The sequence below is a fragment of the Electrophorus electricus genome, chromosome 3 (assembly GCF_013358815.1).
Source record: "Electrophorus electricus isolate fEleEle1 chromosome 3, fEleEle1.pri, whole genome shotgun sequence".
In the NCBI taxonomy this organism is placed as follows: domain Eukaryota; kingdom Metazoa; phylum Chordata; class Actinopteri; order Gymnotiformes; family Gymnotidae; genus Electrophorus; species Electrophorus electricus.
The window spans coordinates 25117563-25140607 of record NC_049537.1 but is presented as its reverse complement, the minus strand read 5'-3'; the positions used below and the strand labels follow the sequence as shown (position 1 = coordinate 25140607).

General features: G+C 38.1%; 3 protein-coding genes across 10 annotated transcripts; 1 reads left to right on the top strand and 2 right to left on the bottom strand.

Annotated features, from left to right (window-relative positions):
- Positions 1-600: 600 nt before the first annotated feature.
- Positions 601-5504, bottom strand: actr10 (actin related protein 10). The gene is made up of 13 exons (XM_026997833.2): positions 5308-5504; positions 4664-4736; positions 4482-4564; positions 4261-4369; positions 3981-4088; positions 3368-3435; positions 3160-3239; positions 2604-2639; positions 2435-2514; positions 2188-2261; positions 1826-1907; positions 1419-1620; positions 601-1332 (listed from the first exon to the last, which is right to left on the bottom strand). Exons 1-13 carry the CDS (start codon positions 5382-5384, stop codon positions 1151-1153), a joined length of 1254 nt encoding a protein of 417 aa, XP_026853634.2. The 5' UTR covers positions 5385-5504; the 3' UTR covers positions 601-1150.
- A 558-nt stretch (positions 5505-6062) lies between these two features.
- Positions 6063-11671, top strand: LOC113592114 (armadillo like helical domain containing 4). 8 transcript variants are annotated; one of them, XM_027032984.2, is made up of 8 exons: positions 6063-6207; positions 7011-8120; positions 8848-9231; positions 9669-9815; positions 9906-10058; positions 10308-10339; positions 10414-10548; positions 10712-11671. In XM_027032984.2, the coding sequence occupies exons 2-8, from the start codon at positions 7055-7057 to the stop codon at positions 10781-10783; spliced, it is 1989 nt and encodes a 662-aa protein (XP_026888785.2). In that variant the 5' UTR covers positions 6063-6207; positions 7011-7054; the 3' UTR covers positions 10784-11671. The 8 variants fall into 8 exon arrangements, with proteins under 8 accessions (XP_026888785.2, XP_026851483.2, XP_026851402.2 ...); XM_026995682.2 differs by having other exon boundaries at positions 6968-8120; positions 8848-9123; positions 9729-9815; XM_026995601.2 differs by having other exon boundaries at positions 6968-8120; positions 8848-9123; positions 9675-9815.
- A 3250-nt stretch (positions 11672-14921) lies between these two features.
- Positions 14922-18175, bottom strand: LOC113569783. Its single transcript, XM_026997808.2, has 4 exons — positions 17137-18175; positions 16127-16250; positions 15883-15938; positions 14922-15203 (listed from the first exon to the last, which is right to left on the bottom strand). Exons 1-4 carry the CDS (start codon positions 17953-17955, stop codon positions 15066-15068), a joined length of 1137 nt encoding a protein of 378 aa, XP_026853609.2. The 5' UTR covers positions 17956-18175; the 3' UTR covers positions 14922-15065.
- Positions 18176-23045: the final 4870 nt, after the last annotated feature.

The window sequence follows — 23045 nt, the reverse complement described above, 5'->3', positions numbered from 1 at the left end:
TTTGCCAGAAAGGAAGCTGCAGTTAAAAGATACTTCCAATGAAGGAATCAGTGTATGTAACCTTTTTCTTTAGTGTTCCAATTGTGAGTTTTTAGTTGTGGTTCATCAAGTCAATGTGACTGCAAACTCATGTCATCTAAGAAGCTGATAAGTAAATGAGGGCCTAGATTCCTGTGTTTAACCAAATTATAATTTGGATATTGTCAGAAAGATGCAGAAACACATAGCTAATTGAAGACATATTATGCATTGTTTTTAGAGCAATAAACCTGAATCTTCTTTTAAAATATTCATACCTTTAGATACATTTAAATAGTAATAGCTGTTTTTTTCCTAGGAACTCTATCACCCTATCACTCTCTACTGGTTAAATATTAGGAATAGACCCTTAAGGTAACTACATATTATATTTGTAGTTGTTTGTAGAATAAACATAATACAGAACTGCTACTCACCATTAAGATACTTATAGCTATACATTTAATAAAAATAATCCCAAAGATTCTGATCATTTTTTTTGTTTAAAAATATTACCCACCCCAAATGATTTAAGATTTACTCTACAATACTGATTTCACTACATACAAGACAGGAAATGTCTTTTCTGGTATCATCATAGTGACTTTAATTTTATACATAAATAAGCAAGCAACTTATTAAAAACTTGCAACAACACAAAAGCACTGAAAATACACAAACAATGGAAAACCTAGGTTATATAATTATATAATATATATAATAAAACCTAGATTTTTATTCCCAACTATTTACTGTATTAGTGTCACTGTAGAGGCATGGAGCAGCTGTATACGCTAAGTAAGAAACTGTTCAAACTGTTTATATAGGTTATGTTCACTTTGCCAATTTAATATAATCTGTCAATTTACATGAAATGCTGTTGTGATCAGTGTGCTCTCTGAGGTTACTGGGTTTACTGTAATAGTAATTGCCCCTAGTGGTTCTTAAATTGGTGTTCGAGTTTGGGTAAAAGCTACTCACAAAAACCACAAATACAACAACCATATGTAACCATTTTTTTTAGAGAGTCAAAATCTCAACAGGTTAGCTCAGATGCACAGGCTTTGAAGCTATAACACACTATGCCCCCTGCCCAAAAAAAAATAAGCCGACGAGAGATGACACTTGTGGCTCATTTCTCAGTGGAGAAGGCTCTCTTCATGAGTGGTGGAGGTGTTCTTCCAGCATCATAAACTGGCTCAGGTGGGGGGCTGCTAAGACAGCACCAGTCAGGAATGCGGCCTGTCTGATTGTAATAGTCTCTGGACACAGACCGACTTCCCAAGATATCCTGCAATGCTCCAAATATAGCCCCTGCACAGGCAGATACAGAATACCTTTTAAAAACAGAAATGACCTATATCCTTCTAAATGTTAGAAGAGCAAATCTTCTCTCTCACCTCCCAGCCAGGCAGTGCAGTTGGGCTTTGCTGGTGGGCTGTGGATGCGGAAGCTCTTGGTGGCTAGAGCATCACGGTATTTGGCCTTCTCCACAAGCAAGCGGATCTCCGCTAGAAGGCGATGAAGAAAGCCAGGCAGCATTGCTGTGCCACCAATTACCACCAAGTTCTCAGACAGAACCTTTCGCGTGTCAATGGGGCACTGATGAGGAACAGGCACATTAACAGAACAACAACATTTTAGTGACTAATACTAAAACAACACGATTGGTTAAAAGAATATTAAGTAGTTCCAATTTCATAATTAGTTGCATAATGATCTGTAGCCTATAAATGGTAGTAGTAGTAATGGAGATGGTAAAATTACTAATACACCACTTCCTATTTGGCATTTTTGTAGATTTTACCTTAATCAGAGTGTCAAGCACTAAGGTAGCGATGGACTTTTCCTCATTGTCCTGTTCAAACAACATCTCAGCAACTGAGTCTCTGGAAAACAGTTCAAGTGAATTTTATTGTGAGGTTCCTATAAAGTATGCTACATCTGCCAATAGATATCCAGGGGGAAAAAACAACTACTCTTAATCAATTTAAAAATACCTGTTCATTAAAACTTTATTTTTAAAAACATAATTAAAAGTACAGAAATTAGTTTTTAAAATGCATAAATATACATTCACAAACAGAGGGTAAAAGAGATTGAGAATCTTGATTTTAAATAAACAGAGAGGTAAAATAAACACCTTTTAAAAAGTGATGACAGATTTACCTTATTGACCCCTTTATATGTAGAATCTTCTCTCCATCCAATGGATAATCAGCATCTGGCGGAGGAGAAGGTCTCTGAAAAGAAGGACAATGATTTGGATTTACATTAAAATAATAACATTTTAGCATCTATTGTTTGCCATTTAACACTTACATTAGGCAACAAAACCTATGGATAAATTGACAATCAAAAGTCTTCATACAAACATAAGTGACTGACAACATGATCATTAACTATATTTACAAACCCCTGCAAGTCCATCCAAGTTAAATTTGGACTCCTGAATTTTCAGGCCTCTCTGCAAGTCACTGACAAAGCATGTCCTAACTAAAGAAAAATAAATAGAAAACAAACATTTGGATTCTGGTTCAAGTCACAGTATGTATGTCATTTTGACTAATCTTGTTAAAGCTTACCTTTGATATCCTCCACAACCTCCTCTGGAATGGAGCCTGAAGAAAAAAAGATGTGAATAGTGCAAGATACCCTGTCTATCCTTATCCTGGCAAACCTACACTAGAGATCTGCCTGCTGTTCTAGTCCTCCTAACAGCATTTTTACAGTGCTACCATGAAAGCTAAGCATAATGTTCCATGACAACCTTGACAATGTTCTTATATTTTTCATATATGAGGCAAAAGGGAAAAGTAGAAGGAATCTAAAAGGCTGTTTATTGTGGAAATAACCAAATTCCTTCACACATCAGCAGCAAGGTGACTGACTTGACCAAGTTGATTTTTTCATAACAGAACCAGAAAAGAAAAAACATTAAGCCATCAGTGATTGATAATTCAAGGGAGCATAACTCACTGAAATTTGATATATCCCTATGATATGACTTTGACACATACCAATTATGCACAGAGAAAATAGATATAATAAAAAATGACCAAAAAAGTCATGTACAAGACTTCATCTACAACACTTCCTCTTTTCATGAGCTGGTGGCTTGTGACTATAGTAAACCCTTACCAATGACAGTTGGTAAACTATGGCCAGTGCCTGAGTCTGTATCCACTGTGCACTGTTCTTTCAGCAGAATTTCCAATTCCCTGTACAGCAGAGGGGAAAATAATGTATGACCATCTAAATATCTTTGGTAAGTATACCCTGACATGGCAATACTGCACCTTAAAATAAGTCTGTTTACGTAAGGGCACTTTAACAACAGGCTACTTACTTGTGAATGGCTTTTCCACCCAATGGCAAAGCCTCCCATGCAGACAGGATTGGAATACCCTCATAAACCTAGAAACTATTAAGGCAAAATCATTCTATCGTTACTTAATTAGAACAATCATCATCATGCTTCATTTATATGGCACCTTTCTATCGCTCAAGATCAATTTACAAAGTATGTTAAAAACAAACACAAAAACTATGAACAACTACTATTGCATCCCATTTCATTCCATAGACCGATACTTTGACTACCTCCATGTTTTCTTACAATGTATATTAAATATTTTAGCAGGGGCTGCATTGGCACTTGACATATGTTACTGCAATAATGAAAACTAATCTCCAGAGATTCCTGATTAGCAATTTTGCACCAAAAAGCACATGCACTGCTTAATTGCTGTATTGACCAATTTAAACTGTATTGTTTGCAAATATTTTTTCCAAAACTCCCACTAGGTGACCTTCCTTATAAATGAACTGAACATGTACATGAAAAATATTGTGGCATTAAATAGTTGTAGTACTTATGCACTGTTTTGGTAGTTCTACTCTCCTAAAATACTCCTTACATATTGGGGCCCATGTCACTGCAAGACATGCAAAAAGGATACTGGCAGCACCAATGTTTCTGTGTATCCACAGTCCATCACGAGTGCTGAGTTGACGCCCAAAGCCATGATGGTCATTAGATGACTGGGAGCGAACAGGACTGATGGAACCTACAAATGTTTAAAAAAACTACAAACGTTATACTTCTACAAGGAGCAACAATGCATACTCTTTTTCAGCCCTCTATGAAAAGTTAATGTATAGAAACAATGGGAGCTAAAACAATTCCATTGTGAAACCCTACAAATGACTTACTGCACTCCAGAGAACAAAAACTGTTACCTCAAAGTGTTTAAAAAAGACCTTGGACAGCATTTCTCTGAAGTGTGAAGGGCAGAGGATAGATTCAATGATAACCACTCTTCTATCACGTGGATTCACAAGTAAGTGCCTGTGGGTGCATAGAACCCCCAAAACTATTTCAACACAATACCATTATATCTTCAGCAGAACAGGCATATATTAATACAACACATTTAAGTACCAGGGCATGTATCTCTTACCTGAAGTACAATGTGTGAATGAACTCCTTCAGGTTTGCATACAGCTCCTCTGTATTTATATTGTACTGCACAACTTTAATGGGCTGAAATAATGCAAGTCATATTAACCTAGTAAATCAAAAATAAGCTTTTCAGACATCTCTTGATTAGTGATCTCACAGAATATTTAATGTCTAACTCACTTTTTGGAGTCCATGGCGCTGGATCTCACTAGGGATGATAAATCTGGGCCCAGTCTCACCAGCAAAGCCACATCTGTGGATTAGAAACAAAGGTTTACCTGACCCCACCCATACACACACAAAAAATCCTGCAAATTCATGCTTGAAAGAAATATGGCGCCCGTGACTGAGCCACAAACTCAAACTACTTGACATATTTTTATGCAGTCTTAGAAATTGGCGCATTTAATTTCATTTCACATTGTACCTCGAATGCACACGTGAAATCTCATTTCACTTGAGGATGTAGCTAACGTTAAATGCTTTAAGAATGTAACTATTTTATATATTACACAAAGTACATCATAGTGGTAAATTAATGTGTTAACCTAACTCTGAAGCCACACCTGTGCAGTGGCATCTAACAATACGAATTCACCAGTTTCTGAAGTTTCCATTATTTTGTCAGTTAGTCCTACAAAAGTAGTTACATTAATAAATACTACACTACACTACACCACACTACACTAACAAACCGACAGAAGTCATTCACATCTAACGTATCTTACAAAGTGAATGTGAGCCAAAAAAAAATCGCAGGCTAACAGCTAACACTCGTTAGCAATTTAGCTAGCTAGCTAGTCAATTAATAACAAATAACTCACTTTGTATATGCTGCTCCTAAGTCAATAACCACAGCTGTTTTCTCTCCTCCGCTCCCCAGTACTTCAAACAAGGGCATTTTAAATGAACAAAAAATAACTAGCTTAGGACAAAGATGCTTCACGACCAAAGCAATAAGATACAGAAACGAGAGATCTAGCTAGTATGAACGACTAACGGGGTGGGTTGACATTGCAACCCTAGATATTTCCTGTTTAAAAAATAAGAACTAAACTGACGTTAATTAAATGCTTGTTGATATATCAAGATATTTTTGATTCTTTTTTAAGTAAATATTTGTATCCATCTTTTACACTTCTACCAATATTTTATTATTTACGAAAATGAGGCCGTCAAAAAGGCAATATATAAGACAGCATAGCAAGTTGTTTCTGCTGATTTGAGACCAGTTATAATATTTTCCTCATTTTATTACTTCTGGTAGGATTTTGGCAGTTGGCCTGAACTGAAATCTTTTGGACAAACTATTACTTTGTCCAAGGACGCTTGGTGGTGTTTATCATGATTTGTGCATCAATGATGACATAATAAAATTTACTCATGCCACTACAGCTTGGTATAGAAGACTATATCCAAAACGTATCAAAAATATCAAAATTAGTGTAAATGCAACCTACAACAAAATAGATTTAAGAAAACAAAAACAATAAAAGGTTTATTGACAATAGTCACAGTCAGGGTATAACGAACTTGTGCTGGAAACGTTCTGTAGTCATATGGAAGGCTGACGCGCACAGGCACGCGCCTTGTCTTGCACGGATTGCATTCGGAGCTTTGCCAGAATAACGCTGTCAATCCCGGTTATGTTATGAATGCCAGATTTGACACTGCTGTAGGGATGGTGTCGAATTGGCTGCTACAGAAATAATTTTGATCGGCAGGTAAGGACTGCAGGGTCTTAAAAATAGTAATGGAATGCTGTGCAGAACAATCAGTGTATAAATGCTCCTCGTTTATGTGGCTGTTTGTTTACAAATATGTCACTCAGATATCTTAGTCAATGATTTGACATTTTAACTTCATCTTGACGTAGCATCACAAATATGACAATTTGACTGTTGCGCCGAGATATAATCTACATGATCTCATTGATCATTAAATATCCATTTCATTGCATTTGACTGTTCGAACGAGTAAAAATGATAAGCTATACCTCAGTTGTGACAAAGCATTAAAATGCGAGCGTTGCATGAAGGAAATCTTGTGGTTTCTGCAGGAGAATTTCATGAATCTTTTAAATGCGGTTTCGGTGGTCAAACACTTTTAAGATATAATAGTTCATTATACATTTCATTATAATAGTGTTTTATAATTCAGTGAACGCCCATCCTATTTCTGTGTAGTAAGGATGCTTGTCTTGGAGAATGAATATAGGGCTATTTTTAGGGGTTGTGTGTGGAGGAGGGCACCAGCGTGCTGTGTCAGGTTCTGCATGAGATGTCTGTGTGGATGAGAAAGAAAAAGAAATACCCTACTTATCATAATGATATGTAAGAAAACAATTACTGCAGTACTATAGAATGATTTTTATGATTAATTGTGTCTTGCTTTGTGAACATTTATTCACATTTTATATATTAGAAGCAATGAAATAAGTATTTCTACAAAATCTTTTTTTTTTTTCACTTCTATTTTTCCAAGGTGTTTTCTGACACTGGATCTGACCAACTCTCTCCTTTCTTAGGAGGTTAATTCCCCCAAGGTTCATGCTCAACTGTCAGTTAAGCTATGCTGCATTGTAAAACTTTTCGAGTTCTTTTTTTGGCTGAACTCTGTCTCTCCACTTGGGGTGCCCCCTTAGGGAGCACCTCTTCGCCACAGGCAAGGAACTGTGGCAGAACCAAACAAGGATCTAAAGAAACCCCTGAACATCTTGCAGGCCATCATAATGGCAAGCTATGTATGATATCACAGATGCAACTGCATTCATCTTCACGGCTACCAGAATGGCTTGAACCCAGAGGCACAGCAGAGGTCTTACCTAGTGCAAAACAGGAAGAGGAGGATGCAGTAACAGGAGTATCAGACAGGCAGAATAGACAGGTGGGCTTAGTTAATGCAAGGGCTAAACCATATGCACAATACCAGGAAGCTTTTAATAAGTCTATTGATGAAAGCTCATCTGAGGAAAAGAACAAGAGCCCTTCATCTGCAACTATTTCTGAATCCATTGCTGCTGTGGAGCATACACTGGGGCTTGGAAATGTAAATACAATGAGAGACTTGGTTAGTTTGACCACTATATCCACTTCTGCAGCAGATCAAATCAACACACAGAAATACACTGTGCAGAATGGAAAATCTAAACTATCTCATGGGGTCAGCAATGACAGACCTGCACAGACACAAGCTGAACTGGGGTACAGTGACAATCTGAGGTCAGGAAGACTGCTTTACAACAACGCAGAGGAAGATACGGGAACCTTCCAGCCTCTGACTAGTACTCCTTTTCAAGAAATTGAAGAATGGAAGGTAAAGGGAGTTAAGAAGAACATATCTGCCAAGTTTAGTCCAAAGCACTGGGGAGGAGTTTCGACTGAACCCCCATTCTTTATTCAGTCTCCCTGGGCCATCGGTCCTGTCGTCACATCTCTAACAACATCAGGCAGTTCCAATGGACAGTCTAGAGGAGCTACAGGTGATAATGAGAGAGTAGCAGAAGAAAGCTTCTTTACAACCTCAGAGCTCCAAGATAAAGCAGTTACACCAGGATTCTTGCAGCCAGACCTGACCCTCAGTTCCAGACAGGCAGCGCTCGGAGTCACCTGGACCGAGTCACTTCATTTGCAAGGAGGTGAGCACATTATGAATTGCAATTACATTATATTATAAATGTATATGTATCTCTAATGTTTTTGTCTCTAGGACTTTTTTTTAAAATTTCAATTAACTACAATAGTAGTATGATTTTTAGATTCTTTTGTATGCTAATGCAAATGCTAACAGTCATGCCGGAGAACTTACTGCAGTATCTGCAGTAGTTCTATAGTTTATTCTGACTTCCTAAGCTTATGCAAAGAGTTTGTGAAAGTCCAATATGGAAAAAAAGGAATGAAAAGAGTGCAGAGAATGACAAAGATAGACTTTGATTATGTGCTCCACTTTGAACCACTGTGGGGACAGCCTAATTACTTTCTATTTTTGAGTCAGTTCTAGAAATAATTGAGTTACTACATAAAGATGGGTATAAGCTATTGAGCATGCTCCTGTCATATCTAAAGGCTTATGTAGCTTTAGAAGACTCGGCAGGTGATTAATCTTTGTTGTCATTTTGGTATTTCTTGAAAAACAACCCATAACAAATTGTTGAAGATTTAGATCTTCAAACCTGAAATTTTGTAATGTACTCTTGCCTAGTATTTGTGTATCATATCTTTTTAAATTAGGAATCTAACAAAGCTCATCGGTTTTCTTCAGACAGATTACTAAATATTATTACCATATGATGCAAACCATTTCTAAAGTATTCATAATAAACAAAAAGCATTGTTTCCCTTTTTTTATGACCTTTGTTGAAACAGTGGAAGAAGCAAGCATCTTGCCCTTGTCACAGGAGGTGGGCCCAGAGGCAACCATGTCTTCTGAGGACCTTCCTTTGATATTTGCGCCATTCGATGATGTCACGCCCCCCAGGAGCTCAGCACTGGCATTTGAGCTGTCTGTCGCCATGGCACCAATGACAGGGATGCTTGAGGAGGGAGAGCTAGAGCAAGCAGAGTCCATGGATGCAGACCACACTCTTTCTGATGTCTCTCTCCTGGGGCCATCTGATTGGCCATCGCCGTGGCAGATGTCTGGTGCAGAGAATTCAGATACTCTCATAACGTCTCAAATTCCAATCAACAAACCCTTCTCTGAAGCTGACCTGGAGAATAGTGACAGGACAGGGAAGCTACAGAGTGAGGGTGTATAAAATGTTTTGGTGTCTAGTATGTGTTCTGCATGTACAATTAATGCTGGGCTTAATGACACAATATATCCTCATGTCATCACATAATTTTAATAGTTTGAACTGTCGTTGTGCAAGTTTGTAACACAATGTATAACCCGTTCACAATACAGTGACGTGTTAGTAACAGCCTACCTTTACCTAGGTTACTTAATTAAATAGCACATCATCCAGTCTGACATATTGCAGAGTTAGGCAGAATGTAGCTTTGCAGTAAGAGGTGACAGGCATCAACTTCAGAAAAATCCCAAAAGACATATAGTCAACACCCTGCTGCACTATAGGTACTGACATCTGAGACCTACTTCACTGGAAACAGGCTATGGCCCAATTAAAAGGAAATAGAAAAATGAAAATGTAAAAGGCATTTACAAAAATAACCGGTTCTTCTAGGTACAGATGTCATCCCGACTTCTGTGGGATCACTTCCATTCTCGTCTTCACCTTCCTCAGCCCCCACTCAGCAAATTACAGACATCGAACCAACTCGCTTACCAGAGTTAAAACCAAAGTCATGGCAGGAAGAGCTAGAATCTGAAGGTTTGTACTTACAGCATAACTACACATTCACACACACAAAAAAACATTAATAGTTAACTTGTTTATTTATTTTCTGTCATTGTGTTATAGAGGATGAGGATGAAGAGGATGAAGATGTAGATGAATCTGAGGAAGAGGAGATTGGGGAGGACATAAGTGAGGCTCCTGCCCATATAACTACACAACGTTCTTACAGCCTTATCCCCCAGCCCCCGATCTGGGGGCATCAGAACCAAGGACTTAGTGAGTCAGATACCAAAGTTACTTTTAAAAAAGCCACTAGAATTCAAAACACAGTGGGTAAAGCATGAGTGTCTAGAAGAAGAACTTAAAATACTATCAAGTCAGTGTTTAATTGTTTGTAGAGAATGGAGTCAAATACGTCTTGTATTGTGATACTTGTTTCCATTAGATTACAGCAAACATTTGTTTATTTAAATAGAAATGTTCATATTTTAATTATTTATGTTTATCTCCTTTGCATTCTTGCAGTACGCAGCTGGGTTGAACTTATCCGAGAAAAGGTAAATAGCCTCTCAAGACGTTTTATGGTAGCAGTCTAGAGCAACCTGAATGACTACTCTTCATTTTGGTGTAGGCAGGAAATGTTTCCAGTATGCTGGCACCTGTTGGCATCGGTATAGCTGGCGCACTACTTATCGTTGGTGCTCTTTATGGCATCAGGATGATCCATCGCAAGAGGCAGAGCAGCTTCAAACACCAGAGGAGAAAGGTAAATAAGAGAGGAGACAATAAAAAGCTAAATACACCTTAAAGTAGTTCCCTTCCATATTCCATATATATGATTTGTCTACATAACATTCAGCCAACATACTTGAGTTCAGCAATTGTATCTATTCACATCATTATGTGCCATGTGCATTTGTGCGCTGCAGCAGCTGAAGGAAGTGAGGAATGGACCAGACCAAGCAATGCTTTTGGCTGACAGCTCAGAGGACGAATTGTGAACCCACCCAAAATCAGCCTTTAGAAACAGATCCGTCCCCATGTTTGGCATAGAGCAGAAAGTATCATGAGGATGGAAGATCCATCCACGTTCAGGACTCAGGCTTAGCCATTTCACATTCTCAACCAAGTCCAAACAGCACATATAAAATAAGTAAGCAAGTGGCTGTTATGTGAAGTTAGCATTGCACTAACTGTCTAGCTGTATACAAATACACATATTCCTTACGATATTTAATGTATGAAGTTCACTCAGCATTTCTTCATATTTCATTTTCCTATTTGTAAATACTGAAAGCAGGAGTGAATTTAGTATAAATATCTTACTTCATTAGAAGGAAAATGGATAAATCTACATTTTTATGGGAAAGAGAAAGCACCTTTGATAACATTTTCAAAATGATTTAAATTGCATCATTCATCTGGTGAGAGACATCTGCTTCTCTCATGCCAAAATAGCCATGTTCATGTTAACATAAGCTGTGGATCATCATGAACAACCCATGTCTTGAGTTCATGTTAATGTAAGCTTTGGATCATTATGAAAATTTAAGCTGTTTTAAAGAGACAAACATCCAACACTGATGTGACATTGTACACTGCTGATCCTTCTACTTCCTCCTGAATATCTAAAAGTTAGCTACAGTAAACATATGCTCCATAAATGCAAAACAGTGTGATCAACTTTAAACAGTACATGGACCATGTTTGCTGTATGTTTTTTTTTTGCTGTTATTACAGTTAATACCTGTATGCCATTAACTAAAACATTTTGTGACAACATGCCCTCTGTATTTATAATTAAGTTGCTTGTTATTTCTGTTGTATGAAGATCAAGCTTTGTTTTACATTAAAAGACCTAGGAATCAAAAATAAATGTACTGCTAATTTGTAGTGATTTTTTAGAATTTCTTTTTCAAGCATTTCAATAAATAAAGAAATGTAGAAAAAAAATCATACTGCATCACAGAAAAAAAATCAAATAATTTATTTTTTTTCCTATTGATGTTAAATAAAAGATCTTGTGACACTTTAAATCAAACGTAAAACAGGGCTAGAGAAGCATAATAAAAATGTCATGCAAAACATCTTCCTGAACCCCTCACAAAACAAAATACATGAGAAACTACAGTTCTGCATGTTCTGCATCCATAATTAACCATCTGCATTAATAAACAATAGCTCATTTCTCTACCCCAACTCTAGTTGCTCTGGTCACCCAAGTCTGAGGTACATCCAGGCATACTGTCAGGTACCCCTTATTCCTTCAGTAATAATACTGTCTCATCAAACTCTAGAAGTAGGCGAAGGACAATTTCAAGATTTAGGTGCGAGAATTTTCCCACTTGTCAACTTGTTAAATGAAGAGCACCAAGGAATCCAAGTAAGTCCTGTTTGCTATGAAATGATCATGTTTAAATCTCATCTTTACAGAAGTATGTCGATGCAGTTAAATCAATATCCATGACAAAACACTTATTTGACAATACTAGTCAAAGAGCCATTAAATGTAGTGTGGGCCCTTGTGTCTTTTTCTTTTGTTCACAGACTTCATAGTCGATACTGATGTCCTTGCTGATGATGGACAGTCCCACAACAGCCCATTATCAATAGTTCATGTTCTCTGAGGTTGGGCACTGTGAGCTGAATTCCCCTGAGGGTGGCATCAAAATGGCTAGATGATAGTCAGAACGTTTATATCAGGATGACAGTATGATCACAGAGAAAATCCAAACAGCCCACTGTTTCCTTCTCAACAAAAGACGATTTTAAATTAGCTTAACAAAATTCAGATAACAAAACCACACACACAAATACACTCATCCACTCTCGCCTATCTTAAACTAACCCTAAACCCAGACCTGACACTGGCTACCTTTCCCCCCAAAACACATACCTCACAGTATGGCACAGTGACTCAACCCTAACTCCTGTCCATGTTGTAGCACTGTATTTGTGTGTTTGGAGTGCAGTTACTCTGATTAATACAAGCACACAATGAAGTATCTGTTGCCATATACTGGGAACATCCAGGAGGCAAACTTAAAAAAAAAAACAACCAAAAAAAAACCAAAACAACAATCAAACACACAGACATGCACATAAGTACATATACCAGCAGCATTTTGAATCAAAGTGCAACATCTTTCCATATACTTTAAATAATAAGTGGCAGAATAAATGTATATTTAATCTTCCTAAACGAAATGCAGTGTGCCACACTTCCACTCCTTCAATGAAACTGGGTTACGGTTCTGGACTTGGTTGTGAGATCAAATACTGTGATGGGTCCACTTGAGTTTAGTGTAATGTTTTTTTATTCCCCATACCCTTCATCAAATATAATGTTACTGGTAGTATTTCAGTATGCATGTGAGAAAAAAAAAACCAAAAAAAAAAACAGATTTAGGATAACAGCACATAAAAACAGCATTTTTCCAAAGTTGCTGGGAATTTGGCTTACTAAAGGGGGTGAGAGCAAAAATTGTAGATTGGTGTACTGTTTACAGACTGTCAGGATCACAGCCAGCAAAAGGTGACACATGCTCACTCAATTCAGGAAATGTAGACAATTGTGAAACAAAATCTGTTATTGGATATCCAATGAATGCCATGAGTGTATGAATGTTTGAATCAGTCTCTGCAGAAGAATTTGATTACTCATACACCTCCTCAGAACATGTACTATTGTGTGTTAATTCAGCCTTTTCTGGTGTCGAGAGTGACTAGCTTTTCTCCATTGTTGCCTTTACTTTAATTAAAGGAGTTAGAACTGAGGTTGTGCTCACTGATGCAGTAAGAAACTTTAATCGCACTGCTGGCCAGCAGAAATGTTGTTCCTTTTTTTGATGGCAATATTTCCATTTGTCTGAAACAAGGATGGAAACATTTTTGTGTATTCACCCTAAAGTAACAACTAAGTGAATGTAGTTTTCAGCACTTGTTCCATTACTGCTTACTGCTGGCATTACATTATGCACTAGGCAAGACATGGAAGCCTATACCCTTCAGACTTGTGGTACATCACTTCTCGTATCCCACATTAAAACTGTCTAGTTACTGTGTATAAAAGGGGGAAAAAACAGAAATTACATACTAATGACATTGCTGGAAGCAACAGCTCATATTTTAGATGTGTGGTAACAAGTCGAATAAAATATGGGGAGGTGTAATTTTATTCTGCTGAGGTCTTATTATACAAGACTGTCCATGTCTGAAATACAAGGACATTCTCATAGGCATTGAGAACAGCAACTTAAGTAGAGACTCCTATGCTCTTCTTACACAATTAGAATTTCACGCAGATTTCACACATTCCCCAGCCAATTGTAAACCATCCTGAATTTTGCAAGCTTTCACTTTCTACCACTCTTTCATATATTCAGCCTGGCATCAACTCCAACAGCAAATATTTGATGCATATGGTAATAGCATTAGTCAAGTTCAAGAGCTCAGAACTTTGTTAGTGTTTCTTCTCCGATTTCTGTACCCTCTGTTTGCTCATTGTTTAGCTGTCATCATCAACTGAACTGTCCCTAGAACCATCCTCAGCACATGGTAAATTGCCTAAGGCATGGCTGGAGAATTGTCTTTTAGTTGGAGTAATCTGTTTAGTGAAATCAAGTAAAAGCTTCAGAGACTCAGGGTGATTTAGCAGGCTACACCCTCCCACTAATACACAAACCACACAGCTTCATCAATGTGCACATTACTACCACACAGTAAATACACAACTCACAGCAAACCCTCACAGCAAGCAAGCTCACATCCATGTCAGCAGACTACATAAAGAACAAAGCTCCACTCAGCATTCAAGCCCCTAAGCCATTGTATAAGTAGACATAAAAAATATGTCTTATTACAAGCCTCAATTTAAACACAAACACTTCACCACCATCATGAGCCCAGTCCTTTACTGGGTCATGTCTTTATTTCAGCTGTTGTTCAGTTCAGCTTTTTGTATCTGCTGGATCTTTTCCATTCTGTTAAACTACTGAAACAGACTTTGTTTTTACCTTGACACAGGACTCTGAGCATAGTAGAGGCCTTTTACACTTGTGGGGTTTTAAACACCTTCTTCTTTTATCATCATCATCATCATCATCACCCCCCCCCCCCCCCCCCCCCCCGTCTCTCAGAGATATATATATAGTCCTTCAGTTTGCTTGACCAGCAAAGACAAATGTGGCCTTGAGTATCTGAGCCCCAGGGCTACAGAATTTGTGAAGTCTGCTGTTAACTGTTAGCCTGTTGAAGGAAAACAACATCTGACAGGGACAGAGCTTAGCGTAGCCACAGCTTGAGCCGCAAAGCATCCACGCCGTTGAGATAATATCTGAAGAGCCGCTTGTCCCTCACAAAACCCAAGTTCTCATACAGCTTCAGGGCAGATTTGTTTGTGATCTCTGTCTCCAGCACCACCTTGTACAAACACAGAAATACAGACAATGCAAATGGTTGGAGAGAGAATTCTAAAGGAGAATAAATAATATCTTGATTAGAAAGTATAAATAAGCTCTTAAATTACTATTACTATTTCTCGTCTTTTAGCAACCTGACTGCTTTATCCATATAAGATCATCAAGCAATGGACCCAATGCAAGAACATTTTTGTATTTTTATCTTACATTTCTTGTACTAAACTGTTAAAGAACATAAGCATGTTCATAAGAATGTAATAGAATGTGAACTGAAGTCTTATTTGTCAGTGTATATAAAACCAATGGGCATCATGGCCATGTGCAACATTATACTATGTCAGGGCTTAGTGGATCAAATAAATGAGAATGTCAGAGTAAATAGTCAAATACTACTTTCAAATGGATAATTGCAGCAAATGTACTTGATTTGTTAAGATCAAATTTATTCAAGTTAATTAAATTATCTGGCACATAGGTTTTTTTCCTTTGGGAAACAGTAGTACATGACTGTTCGTGACTGTACCTCACTCATACATTTTGTCTATACATAAAAGAAAACTAAATGGAAGAATACTGTTTAAATGTGGAAGATTCTCTTAAAGTGCTTATATGAATACTAAGTATTTCTTGCATGAGACCCAATCAGTTCATATGAGTAAGAAGAAAAGACAATAAGTCACCTCATCACAGTCTCCTTCCACCATAGCATAGATGGCTTTCTTAACAAGGTTAGTACCTACAACAAGGTAGCACAACAATGAATAAAAAAGGCCATTTTCCAAGTCGATCTGTACACTCACGCAGGACGGATTTCCCACCTCACCAAACAGCCCTCTTAAAACCCAACTCAACAGAACTCTTTATTTTAAAAAGAAATTATTTTTTTAAATAAAAGGCCAATAGCTTAAATAGTGTGACACTCACCAATGCTTTTTCGACGATGTTTGGAGTCCACGGCAAGCATGGCGATGTACCCACGCCGGAACATCTTCTTGTGCATGTCTAGCTTACACACAATAGCCCCCACACACTCCTCCTCTACCATCGCCTGTGAATCATAACACCCACACAAATGAATGCTCATTTGTGAGAACACATTACTCTGTTTAATTAGATTAAACCCATCTAAAGGATAAAAATGTTGTTTTGTTTACAGGCAGTGGTAGTTCAGTGGTTAAGCTACTTGACTTGTAATTGGAAGGTTCCTGGTTCAAGCCCCACCAATAAAAAGTTGCCACTGTTGGGCCCCTGAGCAAGACCCTTAACTCTCAATTGCTTAAGTTGTACTCACTCCTAATTGTAAGTCGCTTTGGATAAAAGTATCAGCTAAATGCCATAAATGTAAATATCACACAGTTTGGCCTATAAAAGAATGAAACCATCAGGACAAAAGAATGATGAACAGCTTTTCAAAATGCATTTGTAAAATGTTCAAGTTTGTGGACCAATGTACTCCAACAATCAAATCTTAAAAGATTACTGCTTTTCAATTTGTTATCAACCTTGGGAGAAAAATATCCTGGCATAGAGTATGATGGAAAACTGTAGATTCATGGATTTAATCAAATGTTAGCCTCTGTGTTGCAGGGTTAACATTGTTGTAGGTGTTCCAACAGTAACTGTAAACATACCCTGATTATATATAGAGTATCTAATTCAGTGTTTGCAGAAACCCTTGACACCAAACAGATCAACTCTGCTTTCATTTGCCATTCTTGGAATACTTTAGCATACCTATTAGGCCTAATTCTAATGCCTGTATGAGAGAGCTGAAAGACAAAGAAGCATTCTCCTGGATGGAACGAAACATGATATTTTAACTACATTGAACATAATAATGGTAAAACATTGCATAATTTTATAATAACATTTAGCATTTCCCCCCATATTTTAGTCAACACACAAGTGACCAGGTCTTTGACTTGACTACGTACCAGAAAGCAGAGCTGAGGCCAGTTGTGGATAAAGTACCGGTACGTATATATAGAGTAAGGCTCGGACAAATCCTTGGTTATAAGTCTCATAATGCCTGGCATTTGAAGTTCGGATTCATAACGCACATAATTAATCTCTTCACTTCGCCTCGTTTCTCTGAGGAACGAGTGGTTCAAGTCTAGTCTGGACAGCTCCTCCAATGGTACATCAGCCCCCGTTTGAGATATTACTCCAGGCCTTTCGTCAGGCCTCGGACAACATTCTGCGATCACACTTGAGTTTTTACTACCAATTTCATCTCCAATACTTGAATGGCTTGGACTGCCATCAGTTCGGGATAATTTAAGGACTCCGTGAATGCTGCTGTCACTGTTTGTGTTCATATCGTAGCAAGGAAAACGGAGCCGGTGATCTCGCTGCTCTCGGTCGTTATTATTTTGAACGCTATTTGAATTGTTCTTTGCAACTCCTATATGCTTGTCACAGTGGTCCATTACCAGTCTTAGTTCTTCAAGGCTGCCGTCCTCGTAGTTTTGCGTAAAGCCGTCCACACCAAAACAATTTAAACCGTTCACTTGCCGGTCTAACGTTGGACAGTGGGGGTGTATCTCCGAGAACAAGTACCTCTGGTTATTCTCTCGCTCTCGTTTACATTCACTGATATCTCCTTCTTTCCCAACGTTGGAAATAACCGATTCCTTCTTTATCACGCGTTTCTCCCCTTCCCCAGGTCCAGCGCATCCATCCCCGGGGAAGGGAATAATTTCGACCGGGGATGCTGGCAATGCACCGCTAGGCCCCGTCGGCACTGCAGCCATTCCACCTCATTCAGATCAGAGCTACAAGTTATAAAAGGAAACAACGGAAGCCAGTTTCTTCAAGTGAGGAGTCTTTAATCGACCCGCTTCTTCGAATAAAATAGACGCATTCCCACGTTAAAACGCAATTCAATTTGGGCTTCAGGTAAGCACCTATGAGTTCCCTGCACCACGTCTTTTCTTGCCCCTCACTGCCGTAAATTTTTGTCGATGTACTCGCCATTGTTGCTGCAAAGGAGCTTTTACGACAGTCTTTTCGCCTAGCCAATAAGCATACGAGAGAGAGAGAGAGAGAGAGAGAGAGAGAGAGAGAGAGAGAGAGAGAGAGAGAGAGAGAGAGAGAGAGAGAACACATTTTAAAGTATTTTGTTTACGGATTTAGTCATGATTTTATATACATATATTATATATGTAAATCTTGTAGTTTTATTTGTGCTTGCTCAGGTGCAATGTAAGGAAGCATAAAACAGCAGAAAAATTTCCTTAGTAAACTACTAAATGCATAATTACCGTATGTTGATTGCATTCTTTAAACTACCGAGGTTTGTCTTTCCTCCAGGAGGAATTGTGTAAAAAGCAGATTAGGCTTGTATTGGTAAAAACAAGTGCAACAGGTTTTGCTTATCTACTGCTTTAGTTTATGTTCAGGATTTAGCAATCAGAACTGACCCTGCCCAGTGCCCGGTAACATCGTTAGCCCCTTAGCCTAAGGAGGGGATTAGCACCTCCTACTAAGTGTAGGGAGAGGTCATTAGTGGAGGGTGATAACCAGGGAGCCAAGCTGAGTCTGAACTATACATACATATAGCCTGACAAGTGAAGAGGTGTGTGTGTGTGTTATTGTCAGTATGCTACCATAACGGGGCCCATACAGAGAATCAGATAAAACTAAATGTGGTGTCTCAATGCTCAGAAAGTAAAAATGACAGTGAATAACAAAACCTTCGCAAACTAAAATAGGTGGATGTTATAATACTTTATATCCTGAATTTGCATCTGTTTTTAGAAATGTTGTCACATAGGATTTTTAAGTGACAGGGCAATTACTTTTTGCATTAATTATATATTACTTATTTATAAATAAGGCTAATAAAGTTATTACACTTACAGTATGTGCAAATGTGCTTCTAAAATGTACAGTGTATGATTATTGCCTATATCTGGCCTAAGGAACATCACTCTTCAGTGTCCAGCAGTAGTCTGCCAATGCAGAGGGGATCCACTTTTCTTGGTACCACTTTTTCATATTAAACATAATGAAATGCTAGTGTGTAATCTGGATTCAGTGTGCAAATATACATAATCAGGCTTTTTGTGAGGAGTAAAACCATTGTTGACCAGTGAATCTGAAGTTTTTAATAGATTAACTAGACTGCAGTACTTCTGAAGTAGGAAAAGGGGGCAGTGTTGTTTCATTACTGGTTTTATTTAGCCAAGGAGATAAAGAATCTAGACCTCTGTGCTCAAGATATGTGAGAGTATATCCATATAAGTCACATCTATTCACCTCACCTTTTCAGACAAAGAAAAAAAAATCTGTTCTTTTCTGTTTACTTTTGAGGACCTAATAAAACACCTATGGATTTCTCTATGAACAATGAAGTTATCACAGTGTAATGTGGACATCATACTCAAGAGATGTTATTTCTGCAGGGTCTGGATTTCACAATTTAATAGTTTCACTATTTAATCCTGTTTCACATGCGCTAAAGAGAGTAGACAGGCTACTTTAATGTAGACAGGCTATAAAATGTACCAAACCCAATTGTGTTTCTTTATTTATGAACTGTTAAGATCATCTTTATGAGTTAATAAATGATGAGCATGCTGTGTCAGTCAACAGTAAAAAAGATTTCTCTCCTCATTTGTCTTTATGACATCAGTGCTTAACCTACGATCCCTGTTACCATGTGGTAACTGAGTTAGAATATGAATCCATCTTAACAATATGAATCCATAACTTCTTGTCAATGTACATATTGTCTGTTGTCTTAAGAGAGGTTCTGTCCATTCAAAAAAACTGGTCCTGTGTGTTCATGCAAATGAACTGTTTCCCAGACATTGTTTAAATTTAGTCTTGTACTAAATTGTGGTGTTAGTGGTAAATCATCACTGGAAATTATTTTTAGTTGAGGTTTAGGCTTAATATGACTCTGGGAAACTGACTGTAAGTGTGTTGCATTTTCCATCTTTACTGATGGATTCTAATTTGAATATCTGAATGGGATTCAGGGAACTGGTATAAAAAATACCATGGCAAAAGAATGAGACTATCATAGGAGATCAAACTCAACCTTAATCATTTAAAGGGAAAGCTCCTCTAGTTCTATAATAAGTCTTTCTGAAACTGTTAGGTAAATAGGTATCAGTTATGTAATTGTGGTGTGAGAATCTGGATGTCAACACATTAACATGTCCTGTGATGTTATGTTTCTTATTTAATAATGTTGTAGAATGACTGTCTTCTTTCTTCTAGTTTTTTCATGTGTATTAGTGAAGAGGTGTGTGGACTACTGAGATCTGCACAATGTTTTTTTTTGTACATTGAGAAAGGGAAGGCACCAAGTGAGCACACACATACACTTATTCTTGTGTGCAACCCACCCTTTGAAAGCTAAGCCTTTGGGCTGAGAACTCTCTGATGAGCTGGAATCAGACATGCACAATCAGTTCCCCTCTTTTAATCTCCTTTGGAGGCCTATCTATTTGAGCAGCCTCTCCTTAATTACTTTCTCTCTGACTTAGCAGGCTGTGACTGGGCATGGAGGAGAGCACTACCGTGGCATTGGGTTGTCTAGGAATCCCCCCCCCCCCTCTTCTCCCCTCAGTCATGGTTTTTCACCATTTCTCCCTCATTGGTCCTCAAAATAAACATTTTGAATGAATGACTCCAAATATTACATGCAATATAACCCCCACCCCACCAGTATGTTACCTATAATTTAAATGCTAAATTATATTAAATTATATAAAACATATTAAATTCTACATGGAATATTGAAAAAAAAAATTTTTTCTTCACAAGCATCATGGACCTAAAGACACAATTCATAAATTAGGAATGTAGATTTATGGCCTGTATTGCCCCATATGGAAAACTGTTTTGGTCTGTGAAAATAAGTGATACATAAAATAATGTATTAAGTTACAATTTTTATACTGCAGGACACAATGTAAATGAGCTCACAGTGACTCCTAAAATGTAAGCTACTCCTAGGACAGAAAGGGAACAGGTCAAAGATGCTGCCAAGTGGATTAGCAGTACTGGAAACAATACTTCTCCTCCTGGACTTTGAATGCACATTCTGTCTGTCGCCTGTGGTACTTAAGCCAGCTGCACCAGATTTTGTGCTGTACTGGAAACTGTTGTAGATCTTACTCACTGTGATCTTGCTCACGTCTTTCTTTCTTTCTTGCTACACATTTTACAGACTAAAGCTGAAGTGTTTCAGGTGGATAAGCAGTACTGTGTTAAAAACAGGCTTGTATGTGATTGTTGATGTTACTGATTTTAAACTAAATGTTGTAGTGTTCTAAATCTATGGTTGCCATTATTTATTTGATTCTAATTTTCAAAAAGAGCCATCTTCTGTATAACTATGTCTTCTATGTTTCCTGTTGTCATATTCTATTCCACCCCTTCTGCATCTCTATTTGTGTTTGTGCATTTCATGCAGAGCAACACAAAGCAGGTCCTGGAGAGGAGAGGACTTTAATTAGTTTCTGTTAAGTTAATTAAGAGGGAAAAGTTTGGGGTTGAGGTCTGAACAAAAGCAGGTCGAGCCAGTCGCAGGTGTTCTAGAATGTCTGCCAGATTCCACTGACTATATTAAAATGGCTCCCCTAGAGCCTCTCTGTAGAAATCTGCTGGAGAAGGAAAGGAGCTCTTACAGAAATCCCTCTCCTTTTAAAAGTGGTGGACTTTTGTCCCCACTTCCTGCTATATAAGAAATAAAGGCTCGCATAGAGTGAATGCACTTGTTAGTGGCCAACCCTAGAAACATATCATATCATATAAATTTGCATATGTTACAAAGTACTGGACACAGTAAAAGTAGATTATACCAATCCTTAGTGTATGGCAGTGTTCCATCTGTCACTTTGCTGATTAGTCCAAAGATGACAAAGTGGAGACAACATACTTTACCTTGTTCATGGGTGACTGGGACCTCCCATATCTCAGACACTCAGACACTGTCCATGCAAAAATGAGGCTACCAGCTGAGCCTAATTTTGATTCTTAAATGCTGACAATGACCCCAGATCTCTGGTGAATATGTCATCTGATCAATCACATACTCATACCACACACAGAGTTCTGAAGGAACAACCACTCATCATGTGATCTTACTTCTCCCATCATTATCTTCAGTGCAATTCACTTTATAGGGTAGGATGAATAGTATTTTTGTATATTTAAGTTATTTTGAAGGACTTAACACTAGTGGGAATGTATTGATTTTAATTTTTGGTATACAATTGCCAGAAGGACAGACAGGACAGGACTGCTTGGCCAAAGAATGACAAACTTTCAGGTCTATGAAAGTTAAAATTTTCAATTAAAAGAAAATTTAAGGATTTAATGGAGCTTTTGGATGTATCCCCAGTTTAAAGAGTAGTAGTCAATGTGAGGAAATCTTAGTTTATAAGGAGAGTCCTGGGCTTAGACAAAAGCCCCAAGACTGATGAGTGTGAAAGCAGAAATAAAAAGATGCGATTGGGAGAGATATGAGGAGTGGAGGAAGACAAGAACAGGACAAGATGGAGATGAGAAAAGAAGAGACTCTACCCTGGCAGCCCTGGCACGCTCAGGACCCCTTACTGCCTTATCGTCCTGGGGCCTTTTTGACGGGCGCCAACACAGCAGGGAGGGGAGACAATCGGGCAGCAGCACAGCAGCAAGCTCAAGGCACTGGGGGAAGAGGGTGAGGGGGTTGAGGAGTCATAGGGGAGAGGGTCCATAGGGATGAAACCAAGGGATAGAGTGCAATGGAAAGAAGGAGGATGGGAATGATCACGGGACCGGGAAGGTTAAAGCAAAGGGAAAATTAGAAAAGGCGGGATAGAAATACAGATGCAGAAGGGGGGCA

Bases quoted from the DNA above. Each gene is read 5' to 3' on its own strand.
- LOC113592114 (XM_027032984.2), top strand. From the start codon at position 7,055: ATGCTGCATTGTAAAACTTTTCGAGTTCTTTTTTTGGCTGAACTCTGT. The intron at 8,121-8,847 runs GTGAGCACATTA...TTGTTGAAACAG, and splicing joins GTCACTTCATTTGCAAGGAG to TGGAAGAAGCAAGCATCTTG. The intron at 10,549-10,711 runs GTAAATAAGAGA...TGTGCGCTGCAG, and splicing joins TCAAACACCAGAGGAGAAAG to CAGCTGAAGGAAGTGAGGAA.
- actr10 (XM_026997833.2), bottom strand. From the start codon at position 5,384: ATGCCCTTGTTTGAAGTACTGGGGAGCGGAGGAGAGAAAACAGCTGTG. The intron at 4,565-4,663 runs GTGAGTTAGACA...GCATTATTTCAG, and splicing joins AGCGCCATGGACTCCAAAAA to CCCATTAAAGTTGTGCAGTA. The intron at 1,908-2,187 runs GTAAATCTGTCA...ACTGTTTTCCAG, and splicing joins CATATAAAGGGGTCAATAAG to AGACTCAGTTGCTGAGATGT.
- LOC113569783 (XM_026997808.2), bottom strand. From the start codon at position 17,955: ATGGCTGCAGTGCCGACGGGGCCTAGCGGTGCATTGCCAGCATCCCCG. The intron at 15,939-16,126 runs GTGAGTGTCACA...ACCTTGTTGTAG, and splicing joins ACATCGTCGAAAAAGCATTG to GTACTAACCTTGTTAAGAAA. The intron at 15,204-15,882 runs GTGACTTATTGT...TGTTTGTACAAG, and splicing joins TGGAAGGAGACTGTGATGAG to GTGGTGCTGGAGACAGAGAT.